This window comes from Electrophorus electricus, chromosome 7 (genome assembly GCF_013358815.1).
Source record: "Electrophorus electricus isolate fEleEle1 chromosome 7, fEleEle1.pri, whole genome shotgun sequence".
NCBI lineage: Eukaryota > Metazoa > Chordata > Actinopteri > Gymnotiformes > Gymnotidae > Electrophorus > Electrophorus electricus.
Window position 1 is genome coordinate 19042265 of NC_049541.1, and position 12831 is coordinate 19055095.

General features: G+C 44.8%; 2 protein-coding genes across 5 annotated transcripts in view; both read left to right on the forward strand.

Moving 5' to 3' along the window:
* Window positions 1–6795, forward strand: part of shank3b (SH3 and multiple ankyrin repeat domains 3b) — a 22402-nt gene extending 15607 nt beyond the window's left edge. For 2 of the 4 annotated variants that reach the window (XM_035528741.1, XM_035528742.1), the window contains exons 19-23: window positions 1139–1159; window positions 1462–1598; window positions 1821–1926; window positions 2068–3940; window positions 4721–6795. In XM_035528741.1, the coding sequence (XP_035384634.1) occupies window positions 1139–1159; window positions 1462–1598; window positions 1821–1926; window positions 2068–3940; window positions 4721–5303 (2720 nt within the window). In that variant the 3' untranslated portion in view covers window positions 5304–6795. The remainder of the gene's footprint in view (window positions 1–1138; window positions 1160–1461; window positions 1599–1820; window positions 1927–2067; window positions 3941–4720) is intronic. The other 2 variants (XM_035528743.1, XM_035528744.1) reach the window with 1 other exon arrangement.
* A 1278-nt stretch (window positions 6796–8073) lies between these two features.
* On the forward strand, window positions 8074–12622 carry tymp (thymidine phosphorylase). The gene is made up of 10 exons (XM_035528745.1): window positions 8074–8243; window positions 8531–8693; window positions 9519–9721; window positions 10354–10452; window positions 10533–10662; window positions 10784–10902; window positions 10997–11159; window positions 11577–11804; window positions 11941–12081; window positions 12157–12622. The coding sequence occupies exons 2-10, from the start codon at window positions 8558–8560 to the stop codon at window positions 12303–12305; spliced, it is 1368 nt and encodes a 455-aa protein (XP_035384638.1). The 5' UTR covers window positions 8074–8243; window positions 8531–8557; the 3' UTR covers window positions 12306–12622.
* Window positions 12623–12831: the final 209 nt, after the last annotated feature.

Genomic DNA, 12831 nt, shown 5'->3' on the forward strand with positions numbered 1-12831 from the left:
GTTGGCTGGAGATGAGGGCTGTGGTGGGTGGGGCTGTGGTGGGTGGGGGAGGGGCTACTGTATTTCCCCTTTACTAGCTCTGTGCTACTAGTCACTCGGGGATACAATACAAGCTATTTTCTTCTGAGAGAATGTGTTCATTATTTTTGTTATTGCTACGCTCAATGTCTTTGGTGATTTGCATCACCCATTCTTTAGCATTTGCATTCTTTTGTGTCTAACACTGTAACATCAGTCCATGAAGACATTATTCCCAAATCCAACCAGCTCTCCCTGAATCTGTTAGCCTCTCCAGGTCAGTCATAGCACTGCCAGGGTATGATGTTTTATTTTATGTTCCCCTCTTCTGGCTCAGTTATGCTACTTCCTGCTAATTGAAAGTTGTGTCTTATAATCACGTTCCATAACTGAAGCTTCACTTCACAGTCAAAACCTTAAGCGCTCGGATGAGCTCAGATAGATAGAGTGTGAACTGCAGGGACACTTGCAGCGTTGAAGAATTACACAGGGACCTGAAGTGATTATTAACGTGTGTGAATGTGTGAACTAAGAATTACATACCAGCCCCCCCCCCCCAAAAAAAACATGTGCACTGTCAATTACACTAGAAATATTATAGAAATATAAATAGAATATATAAAAATCTGTATAAATGCAAAAATAGTTTTACATTCTTGTTCATAATGATTTTTGAGACAAAAAAATAGAAAGATGTGGCCAAAATTCTACTCTTACATTTAACTATAAGCCTGTTACATTTTCCCCTAGTAACAATATTTATTGTGACTTTGACAACAGTACTTCTCATGATATATGCTGTACAGATTTAAAAAAAAATTTAAAGAGCTGGAAACTGCATGTTTTCACAAAGCATATTCACAAGGATTATTGCTACCATTGCAAGAAAACTACAATAATATGATTGCATCTTCAAACTGACGTGAATGCAGTCCATACCACTATGATGGAAAAAAATAACCGCTTTTTAAACAGTCGTAATAGAGAGACGAGCCCTAATTCCCATCTACATGACACTGGACAGCCCTTTCTCGATGAAAACCAAACTGAGCGTCACACTTACACCCTGTTGATCTCGTGAGACAGTCTCGAATATGTTTTTCTGCTTCTTCTTCACAAGCTTCCAGGAGGAGGAGAGGAGGTAAACGAAGCCCGGTGGTGTTTGTTGCGTAGCATGGCATGTTGTGGGGCCATTCATCTTCGTCTTGCTTCTGTGTGATGTAGAGTGTAAAGTGTGTGTACGCATTTGTGGGATTACATGCCCTATTTTTGTGTATATTTGACTTCCAAATGGATTTAAGGAAGGGTTGTTTGTGAGGTTTTATTGGTGTGTTTGTTTCAGGTAGAGGTTTTGGTTGGTGTCGGAGTGTGTTGGAGTGTGTCTGTTTTAGAGCGGGGTTTTTGGTTGGCGTTATTGAGTGTGTTTGTGTGTTCCCCTCACAGAGAAGCTGGATGAGATGCTGAGTTCACCGAAAGAGCCTGTAGTGGTGATGAGGACACGGCCCTCAGAGCCTGACCCCAGAGTAGCCACTGTGAAACAGAGACCCACCAGCCGGCGTATCACTCAGGCTGAGATCAGTGTAAGACACACACACACACATACACACACACGTACACAAACAAACACACACACATACACGCATGCACGCACGCAAGAGCACACACACACACACACGCACACACACACACACATACACACATGCACACATGCACAATTTCAGATGATAATAGGAACTTAAACTGTATTTTCTTATGTTGTATTGTGTGTGTCTGTACATTCGTGTGTGCCTGTATGTGCGTAGTCTCTGTTTGAAAGGCAAGGAATACAAGTGTCTGCTGGAGTGTCTCTAGGCGTGGACAAAAGCCACATGCAACTTCCGCGAGGGATGTCCAGAACCAAATCCTTCGGTATGTATGTCCCATACACATTCACACAGTGGACTTGCATGTAGTCCTGTATTTGCTGTAACACTTGCCATGAAATGTGTTCACACAGATGTGTTTATACTTGTGTAAGTCTACATATCTAATGAATATTATTTTGTGTAGGTGCACCAGAAGATGAGAGAATTTCTGCCTTGATTGGTGAGCATCGGTTTCCCAGAAGCTCTTCAATGACTGACAGCTTCCGACAAGACAGCATCCCGCCCCCTCCACAAACCGCACCTCCTCCCCCTCCCACACCCTACTTCCTGGACTCAGGTCCTCCCCCGTCATTCTTGCCTCCTCCACCCCCAACACGTGCAGCCAATCAGAACCGCTCAAGCTTCCGGCCAGGGGCAGAACCTAAGATCCACGGGCCCATCACCACAGACCGCCAGAGGAAAGCTCGCTCGATGATTATACTTCAGGACACCGCTCACCTGCCAGTAGAGCCTGCCCCTATTCCCAGGCCAGCAACGCCTACCTCTGGGGCTGTTCCACCTGAGCGTGGTCGGAGGCGTGGCCAGGCCGTGGAGAACCCGTATGCCAATGTGGGCCGGCTCAGCGCGGTCTATACCCCTGCCAAGCCCCAACGCAGAAAGAGCCCATTGGTCAAACAAGGGCAGGTAGAGGAGGGGGCATCCACCCAGGCTGGCAGGGATCTGTCCCCCTTAGGAGGGGCCCGGATCCCCCACAGCAGCCGGGCAGAGCAGTTCCAGCAGCAGGTGCTGTCCGAGAGGGCCAGGATCACGCCTCCAGGGGCTCGTCGCAGGCCCAGTGTGTTCCTCTCCGTGGAGGGGAGCACCACAGAGCCTCAAACCACTCCCTTACTGTCCCAGTCGCACTCGGTGGACGAGCTGGCTGAGCTTCCTCCGCCAGCCCCCATGCTTTCTCCCGGCCCTCCACCAGGGGGCTCCACTTTTATACATCCACTCACAGGGCGGCCTCTGGATCCCTCATCTCCCTTAGCGCTTGCACTGGCCGCACGAGAGCGCGCCCTCAGTGGCCGTAATACGCCCACGCCCACGCCCACTCCTTCGCCATCACCCACTCAGGGCAGAGCAGTGGAGAGACCGGAGACAGAAGGAGGCGTGACGCCCCCTGCTCCTCTTGAGGCCCCGCCCTCTGATTCTTGGAGGGAGGAGCCTGTCAGCATCACAACAGAAACAGCCAGTCAGGTGACCAGCGGCAGCCCAGGATCTGGGCGAAGCTTGGAAGAGGCGCTAGTGCCGCCTTCTGTGCAGATCCTCCAACCCGGACTGATGGACACAGAGCATAGCCAGCCAGCGGTTCCACCTTCTATGCCTTCACCCGCCCCAACCCTCTCGAACCTAGCAGGACGAAGCTTGACCATGAGCTCAGAGGAAGAAGCGGAGCCCTACACAGTCACCCTGCCCCCAGCTCTGCTCTCATCCAGCGATGAAGAGACCAGGGAAGAACTCCGCAAGATTGGCATCGTACCTCCCCCTCAGCCCTTCGCCAATGGCCTTTTAATGAAGGAAGCTCCCAAAGCCACTCTCAGCATTTCTCCAGGGGCTTCACGTCCATCCATAGCCAAGACCTCTTCTGGCAAAGCAAGTGATTCCACAGCAGACTCCGGTGTGGAGGACCCCCACATGGAGACCACTAGTACTGTTTCCACGGTTTCCAGCATGTCCACTTTGTCCTCAGAGAGCACAGACTCTGCGCACGGCAGCAAGCCACGTTGTGGGGTGGGGCGTGGCCGCCCCGCCCATCTCAGGGACCCGCTACTTAAACAGTCATCAGACAGTGAGCTGCTTCCACACCCACCCAGCACAGGCCCCGCCCGCCCACGCTACCTGTTCCAAAGACGCTCCAAACTCTGGGGGGAGGAGCCCAGGGCTCAGGTGGCTGATGACAGTAGGCCTGCTGCAATGGGGGCAGAGTTACTGAGTAAAGACACACATTCTCTAGGGGAGGAACCACCAATGGGAGCCCCGCTCGACCCTGGCAGAAGATCACCTGTCGGAGGCGCCAGGTAAGACACTCCTGTGAGTCACACAGCTATCTGCACACATTTGGCCTGAACAGTTCACAAACACTTGCATGAATCAATTTTTTTCTGTATCTTAAAGTAACACACGACACCACTGTACACAGCTGTTAGTCTGTTGAATTCCGTCACACACCCCTTGTTCACACATCTCATTTATCGCATAACACACCTGTGTGTGTCTCTATATGTCCTTGCAGATGTGAGGAGAATGGAGAAGAGTAAATCGTAGGTTTTTAGCTCTGTGGGTAAAAACAACTATTCGTCCAACTAACTTTCTCTTTCACTAAAACTCCTTACTGCGGCATTATCTAATGCTGCGATTTTAAGCACCGCTCTTAATTAATGTAGTATAACAAAACCATAACTGGACTAATTAACCTGAGCTCTTAAAGCAACACGTATATGCTGTATATTTGCACGTTATTCCAGGAGCCTGTCTGCATAAGCATATTGCACTATTTAGGGCAGTAGTGCAGGGTCGTATTTCACTTAAACTCTAACTGAGGTAGGTTTCAGCTTTTAGCTGATTTCAGAAATCTTCAAAGTACAGGCTGGTTTTTATTCGAAAAGCACAGATAACTGTTTAAACCAGTAAATTGTATGCCCTCCACAGAAAAGACTTTTAGCACATAAATCTGATGTCCTGTATATTTTCAGTTTTAGTGCTGCACTTACTCCTGCACTGTGACTGACTTCGGTATTTTTGGTTTCACTGTCTGACCGAAACGTCCTCCCTCCCAACCTCCCGTTTCCGCTGGGCAGACTCTTCAGCAGTCTGGGCGAGCTCCACACCATTTCTCAGAGGAACTATGGCACCACATTCACCATCCGCCCCGGCAGCCGCTACCCCGTGACCCGCCGCACACCCAGCCCTGGGGCCTCGTCGGAGCGGAGTGAGCCCTTGGGGCCCGTGCGCGCCTTTGGCCCCCACCACCACCACCAGCACCACCACCACCACACCATCCTCAAGTCGTCCAGCCTGAGCCTCCCGCAGGAGCCCAAGGAGGTGCGCTTCGTCATGCGTAGCGCAAGTGCCCGTGCACGCAGTCGCTCCCCTTCCCCGTCGCCCTGTGCCTCCCCCTGCCCCTCCCCGGTGCTCGGCGGGCCCCTCCTAGCCCTGCGGCCCTTCAGACAGCGCCCCCTGGCACTGTGGAGTAAGTATGACGTGGGTGAGTGGTTGGAGAGCGTGGGATTAGGAGAGCACCGTGCACGCTTCTTGGAGCATGAGATCGAAGGCGCCCATCTGCCTGCCCTCACCAAGGACGACCTGGCGGAACTAGGGGTCACACGGGTGGGTCACCGTATGAACATTGAACGCGCACTCAAACAACTATTGGAGAGCTAAGGAGCCTGAGAGATTAGAATACAGTTTTTTTTTAAATCCTTGCCAAACTGAACCACTTTTATTTGCAATCCACTCAGACCTCGGCTATTAAGTCCTTAGGTTTACCCAGCCTAACCTTTTGATCACTTTTCAAAATGTCTCTTACAACTAACACACAAGCTCTCCACTACTTTCTACCCTACTCAACGAACCTAATCTAATCTAACACCGGGCTAACTTTCAAGCAACACCCCTAACGCTTAAGGCTTATTCAACCTAAAGTTTATATCCAAACTGTAGAACTGTTGCGCTTGTGGTCAGCAGCTACAGTTTAAAGGTTTATGTGATCTGTATATTTGCCATGTACACCACAATGCAATTGCACAGAACTGAGAGAATAGCCATCTTCTACTAGCACGATTGATTTAGTCAGTGGAATTCCAGGGAACGTCCAGGAAATAAAATATACCCACACTGGTATAGATGCCATACTAGAAGATGGAGAGTAGAGGGTAGCCATAATTCACAATTAGGAATTGGGAACAAGAAAGCCTGTCAACTTTTTTCAATGACAATGCTTCCAGGTACCCAGGGTTTACAGTTTATGATATTTATTCACAATCTTGTCTGTTCTTGTGAACAACAACAACAACAACAACAACAAAATGCCATGCTGGTACCTTAGGATTTCATACTGCAACTGAACTTGGCATGTGAGCAAACATGTCAGCGTGTGGAAGAGTCAAGCGACAATCTTCCCTTACAGGTGCAATATGTGGTGAAAACCTCCCTAGCAGCCTTTTGCTTGCAGTCGGCCATCGTTTTTGATAACACAAACTAATCTTTCTGTGTGTGAGTGTTTGAACTGGTTTTGTCATCCTTTATCATCTAATCAGTTACTCCGTGATGTTTAGAACGATGCAAAGACGTTAGTAGCATCAAATTTGGTTTTTAAAAGTACACAGTCCCAGAGGAGGAGCTATCATAGACACATAAGTAGGAGCTAAAAATGTCAGTGACTCTAGTTTCTTTTTTTAATGATGATTTATGATGACATCATAACTTAATTGTAAAAAATCCCACATAATGCACCTTTAACCCTGATACAAACTTTCGTAATATGAGTGTGGCCTTGAGATAATACTGCCGCCATCTAAATTTGATAAAGAAGAATATTTTCGGTGAATACATTCAATTTTATATGTATATGATATATATGGGCTTATATATTCAAAGAGAAGAATGTATGAGTGTTAGCTGATATATTTGTCTTATCCCTGTGTGATTGTGCTCATTTGGTCATATTTTATCTTTGTTATATTATATTGAATATTGATTAATGACTCAAAGCCCAAACATAGTTACTCTCTCCCCCATAGTATTCCTTGTGATTTCTTAGATTGAAACTATTTCCGGTAAAGAAAGTACATTTCATAAACATGGAAAATTATTTAAAAAATGTTGAAACACCCTTTGGTTTGTCATTTATGAATAAATGTGAGGTAAGATTGTATACTGAGTATTTATTTAAAGCAGAAGCACTTCAATACTATGGGGAGTAGGTAGCACTATCTTTGTTAAATTTTGTCTTCTATATGGATTAACAAGGTAATTTGTTGTCATGATTTAATACTGATATGTAAAATTTGATTATTGGAATGTTACTTTGTGTAATTGCTACACTGGGAATTTTATTCTTATAGACTTTGGTTGAGATTTATTGAGCACAAAAGTTATGCTACTTAAGGGCTTACACAGTAATAATCAAAAACCATGGTCATTATTAATAATGTTTTTATGCAGATCCATGCAAATGTGAACTTACACATTTGGACATGCAGACAGGCACTTTTCAGGAAAGAAGAAAGATATTTCTATACCACTGTTTTGGCCTTTCATTAAATATCAAGGCATACAGGGTTAGATATTTATCTATCCGAGCCATGAATTTCCAACAAGACATCGAGGGGGTCTTAAGTTTTTTGGGGATAAAATTCAGTGTGTGTAAATGAAGCTAGATTTTCTTGTAATGCTGTGTGAACTGTTGGAGTCTAGCCGTTGGTGTCCAAGGTTAACACATTATTTCTACAAATGGCCATGAAATGGCTAACACTGTTTTTTGCAGAGGTCCGTGCCCGGCACAGCAATGTTCTTTAGCACTCTCTATTTCCCTGACGATACTACAACAGTTTAAGAGTTGCTTATTAACCGGAACAATTAAGCATAGTGCTAAATACAGTACAGGCCTAGCATCAGTCTGTCGTCAGGATGCTCACACGTAAGTCAAGAGACTCACACATGCCTCTCATCCAGATGATAAATTTGCACAAAGCGGAGGGTGCTACCGTTTATAAGCCATCTGCATATGACACTGCTGTTCCCCCTCGTCATCTCTTCTCATCAAATACACACAGAATCCCTCTCCAACCCAGGCTAGACTCATCTGTGCTTTACACCTCGCATCTATACACAGCTGCCAACCTCCGTATACAGTATGTAATGCCCAGGAGGATACAGATCACCATAGTGACAACTGCTGAGTTGCCGAAGTCCAATTAACAACTCAAAGGATCCCGTCCTTTGGACTTTTGATGTTTTTGTATTCGTTGTTTAAATGAAGTAATTCAACGTAGAAAGTCTGAACTTGTATGCTTTCAAGAGAATATTGTACTCAAATAAGTTGACACGCCCTGTACAACGGTGTTTTTGATAAAGGAAACATGAAACTTGGATAAGTGAATGCGGTTTCGCTTTCATTTCAGGGGAAAGTGTCAGTGATGATAACGGAATCACTTTTCGTTTGTGTAATACTGACAGACGCTGTATTTGACGTCAAATACAGAAAAGCATAAGTTATACTAGTTCATATGTGACTCAAGGCTTAAGGGAAGTGACTGATAGCTGGCCGGAGTTAGACACTCATTCGTAAACTTGGATTTTACGCAGACTGTATTAGCGCAGGTAAGTTTAGATACCTCTCAGGCAAAAATATTTTGTTGTTAGTTAATCGCTAGCAAAATGATCATAAACAGTCGAATTAGATTACTGCTAATAATCAATTGTCACAGGTTTGGTATTAATCATTATAATACTGACGACTGTTTTTATTTTTATAATAATTACGACCTGTAATTATTTCAGTGAAAATATAAAACGCATTAAAATATTATAAAACTGCTTGATGCATTCGGTGAGCCCGAGGGAACGCCCTGGCTGGTTCAGCTCGCTTTCCAATGTGTACGGCTCAGTTTCCAGAGCGAACGTACGTGTGAAAGATGTCTGAGACCGGCGGTGCCCTTAACGTCCAAGAGCTGATCAGGAAGAAACGGGACGGCGAGCAGCTCGACGCGCACGACATCCGCGCCTTCATCAGAGGAGTCACATCGGCGACTATTCAGGAGAGTCAGATAGGTGAGTCCTCACACAGGCAGTCCATGTTGTGTCCTGCTTGTGTCCTGGAACGCACGCTGCTCCTGTGCGCCTTAATTCCTTTTGGCACGAAGAGGTTCTTGCGATGTGTGCGCTCGACACGTTCGCGGAACACCCGCATACATGTTAGATAAGTGTTTATTAAATAGTTTTTTAATCATTAAACGTTATGTATTAAAAGAAAAGGAGAGGAAATAATCGAACTTATGACTTTGATCCTATGAACAAAACCAAGCAGCGCTTAATATTAATCTCTCTTCTTATTATTTCTTTTGTTTGGTTTATTATTTTATTTATTTATGCAGTTCTTGTTGTCTACCAACAAACAGAATGAAAATATGCTCGAAAAGCATCTTAAATTCAGTTATTGTATTTTTCTTCACATTAAAGCCCAGCCCAAGATTAGGCCTAATCCTAGTTGGTTTGTTTTACACAAACTGTTACTGCCATTGGAATATTTCTAAATTAGTCATACATCACTTATCTGGTGAATAATGCACATGGTATGTGCATGTCCCGTGATTCAGACTGCAAGAGTACATCCTGTTTTTGCAAGAGCAAATTCTGTAGTCACGTCTTAGTGCCAGAAGATCTGAATAAGGGCAGGAATCGTCCCTTACGCTCACCTCGGCTGATCAGATAAAAACACATCATATGGAATAATATATGATCAGTACCTAGTGTGTGGCACCCGCATATTTCATGATGAGTGCGACAGAGATTTGAGCTGTGGAAGTTTGTATGAAGTGAGTGTTGCATTTTCTCTTAGGAAGAGACGTGCTGGCATTCAGTTGTACCTTTTTCTAGGTGCCATGCTCATGGCCATATGGCAGAAGGGCATGGTTGCAGAGGAAACCACAGCATTAACAAAGGAGATGATGATGTCGGGGAACATTTTCCACTGGCCTCAGGAGTGGGCGAGGCTTGTGGTGGATAAACACTCCACAGGTGGGGTTGGAGACAAGGTCAGCCTCCCGTTGGCCCCTGCTTTGGCTGCCTGTGGTTGCAAGGCAAGTAGAGTGGTTCATTACAAATGTCCTGTAAGAAATGCCAGTGTTAATATAACCAAAATAAAATTCATTATAGTACGGTAGACATTTGTAGAGTTCAAAGTTCAAGTTCAAAGGGCTTTTATTGTCATTTCAGCTATATACAAGTACACAGCAAAAACAAGCCATGTTCCTCCCAGACAATGGTGCAAAATAACACAAAACAAGTGCAACAGACATTCTACACAAGTGCAAACAATACAATACAGTGCAGTAATGTCATACAATAAATTATAGACCAGTAATAATTGGATATTAATGTAGGTATAACACCACCTGTATTATATAGTGCATATAATGACATATATCTTTTAAATATCTTTAACAGTAGTGTAGATATGGATCCATAAATACCAGATGCAAAAGAAAGCATTCTAACTGGCTGCATTAAGTTGACATTGCTTGTCTATTTAAGTCTTTAAACCACCAATAGAAATACACTACACAGTAATGTCTAATCATTTGAAAAGACTGTTGTGAAATTTCTACACCTGTGGTTTCCCAGTGTGTAGCACTGTTACCCCCTTTAGTTATAGTATCTGTGGGTATCGCACAGTAACGTATTAGTTTTAACCATTTGCTGGCTTGTGTAGGTCCCTATGATAAGTGGGCGTGGCCTGGCACACACTGGAGGAACACTGGACAAGCTGGAGTCTATTCCAGGGTTCAACATCCAGCAGTCAGTAGACCAGGTACAGCACACACTCCTCCTCTGAAACGTGTCTCTTACAGGGTGTTACAAGTGTAGCTACCTTAACCTTTGTGTGTGTAGATCAGGCAGATTCTGAAGGACGTGGGCTGTTGCATTGTGGGTCAGACAGAGAACCTGGTGCCGGCAGATCGCATTCTTTACGCTCTCAGAGACGCCACTGCTACTGTGGACAGCGTGCCACTTATTACAGGTGAGATCAGACAGGAACCTGATCCGATGAACGTATTTTGACGGTCTCAGTTCAGGAATCAGATGATTGTTTGTGTCTTGATGGTCTGGGGTCAGTAAGTGTTTGTTCTTTGTTGCTGCAGGTTCTATAATCGCAAAGAAGGGAGCTGAAGGTCTGTGTGCACTGGTGTTAGATGTTAAGTATGGTAGAGCTGCTTTGTACAAAGACTTCAACAGTGCACGCAACCTTGCCCAGTCACTGGTGAGACACAGGTTAATTATGCACATGTGCGCATGAGAGAGACTAACATACTGAACCATTACACACTGGGGCTATCTTGTATCTATGTGTGCAGATAACTATGGGAAACAGCTTGGGTATGAAGACAGGGGCGGTGCTCACTCGGATGGACACTCCTATTGGCCGTTGCATAGGCAATACTTTGGAGGTGTTTGAAGCCTTAGAATGCCTCAAGGGGCGTGCCACCGATGACCTGAAAGAACTGGTAACATCATTAGGTAAGAAGACCTCACTGAGTAAAAGCATTCAAGAGGGAATACAGAGGTTTCAGTCATGGAAGACAGAATACGTTTAACAATACACTATGTGTTTATTTGCGCGTAAAATCACAAGTTCCAGATATATTGTGAGATGGCACAATAATGACTTAAACCACAGTTATGGCCTACATTATGACCCACTTACAGAGCCCTATCCAAAATATAATTATTATAGATCTGTGGTTTAATAATACGTTTGGGGGGGGGGGGGGGCTAAGACCTTTGCCTAGAATTGGAAAGTAAAAACAGAGTCATATAGGATATAGAGTGGCCTCTTGAAAGCCTTAACTCACTGTCTCCCTCTGCTGGACAAAAACTTTGTTTGGGCAGAAGAAGACATAACAGTGGGCATTCATAGCATGTGTTTGTATACAGGTGGCTACCTGCTGTGGATGAGTGGGCGATCACCTACTCTGCAGACCGGGCAGGAGGAGATCTCTAGGGTCCTAACAAATGGGGAGGCCCTTCATAAGTTCCAAGCCATGCTGGAGGCCCAAGGGGTGTCTAAAGATACTGCCCAAGCCCTCTGTTCAGAAAACATCGACTACTTTAATCTCATACCACGTGCTGAGTACCAGACGGAGTTTGAGGCTCTGGATAACGGTAATATGAACAAATTACCTATTTGTGTTTATTCCAAATATGTAAATGTGTGACCTTATGCAAGTGACCTCTGCACTAGATGGTCATTGTGTCATCAAAACATAACTGGCTCAGCGATGCACTTTGTCATTTCCAGGGACTGTTTTGGACATAGACGGATTACTTATAGCCACTGTGCTGCACCAGCTAGGAGCCGGCCGTACCAAGGCCGGGGAGTCAATCAACTACAGGGTGGGAGCAGAGCTCCTGGTGGACCTAGGGCAACAGATAAGCAAAGGTGAGTAGTGAACACTACGTGTACATGAGTATTCCCTGAATGGACAGAATGACATAAGTTGTCCTTCACTGTCAGGTCAGTCCTGGATCAGGATCCATCACGATTGCCCCAAACTGAGCCCACAGCAGCACTCCGACCTGCAGGGCACGCTGGTTATTGGCAGCGGTGAGAGTTACCAGGCTAAAGCCCGTGTGACCGAGTTCATGCCTCCCCCCTCACTGTAGTGATTCAGGTTTAACATACAGAATAGGCCCCATTCTTACCCACTCTCTCTTTTGGAAAGTCTGTCAACGCTGACACGTGGCGTTGCTAATATTTACCTACAAGTACTAACTATTTTTGTTTTTTCACAATTTTTACATTATGGTATTAATAACATGTAGCATAAATTAAGTGGCAAATGAAGCCAAGCACTGTGGGATAAATTTTGCTATATTTGATATAATAAAGAATATCAAAATGAGATATTCAAAAATAATTAAACCCTCGGCTTCACTTGTAACTAAAATGAATTTCATTAAATTACCATTGGGCATTCAAAGATTGTACTGTGGCCTGTGTCTTTTTTCTCCAAGTACACAACTGTATTATTTTTTTATTTTAATTACAACTCTTTAGCGTCATTCCATCTTCCCCCTCTCATTTTTCGCTTTCTCTCACTGTTCCTCCAGTGGTAGACTGGTGTCCATTCAGTCTTTGCGCTTCTAATGCCTCGTTGTAAGCGTGTAATTTAGTCATTTACGTGCTTTG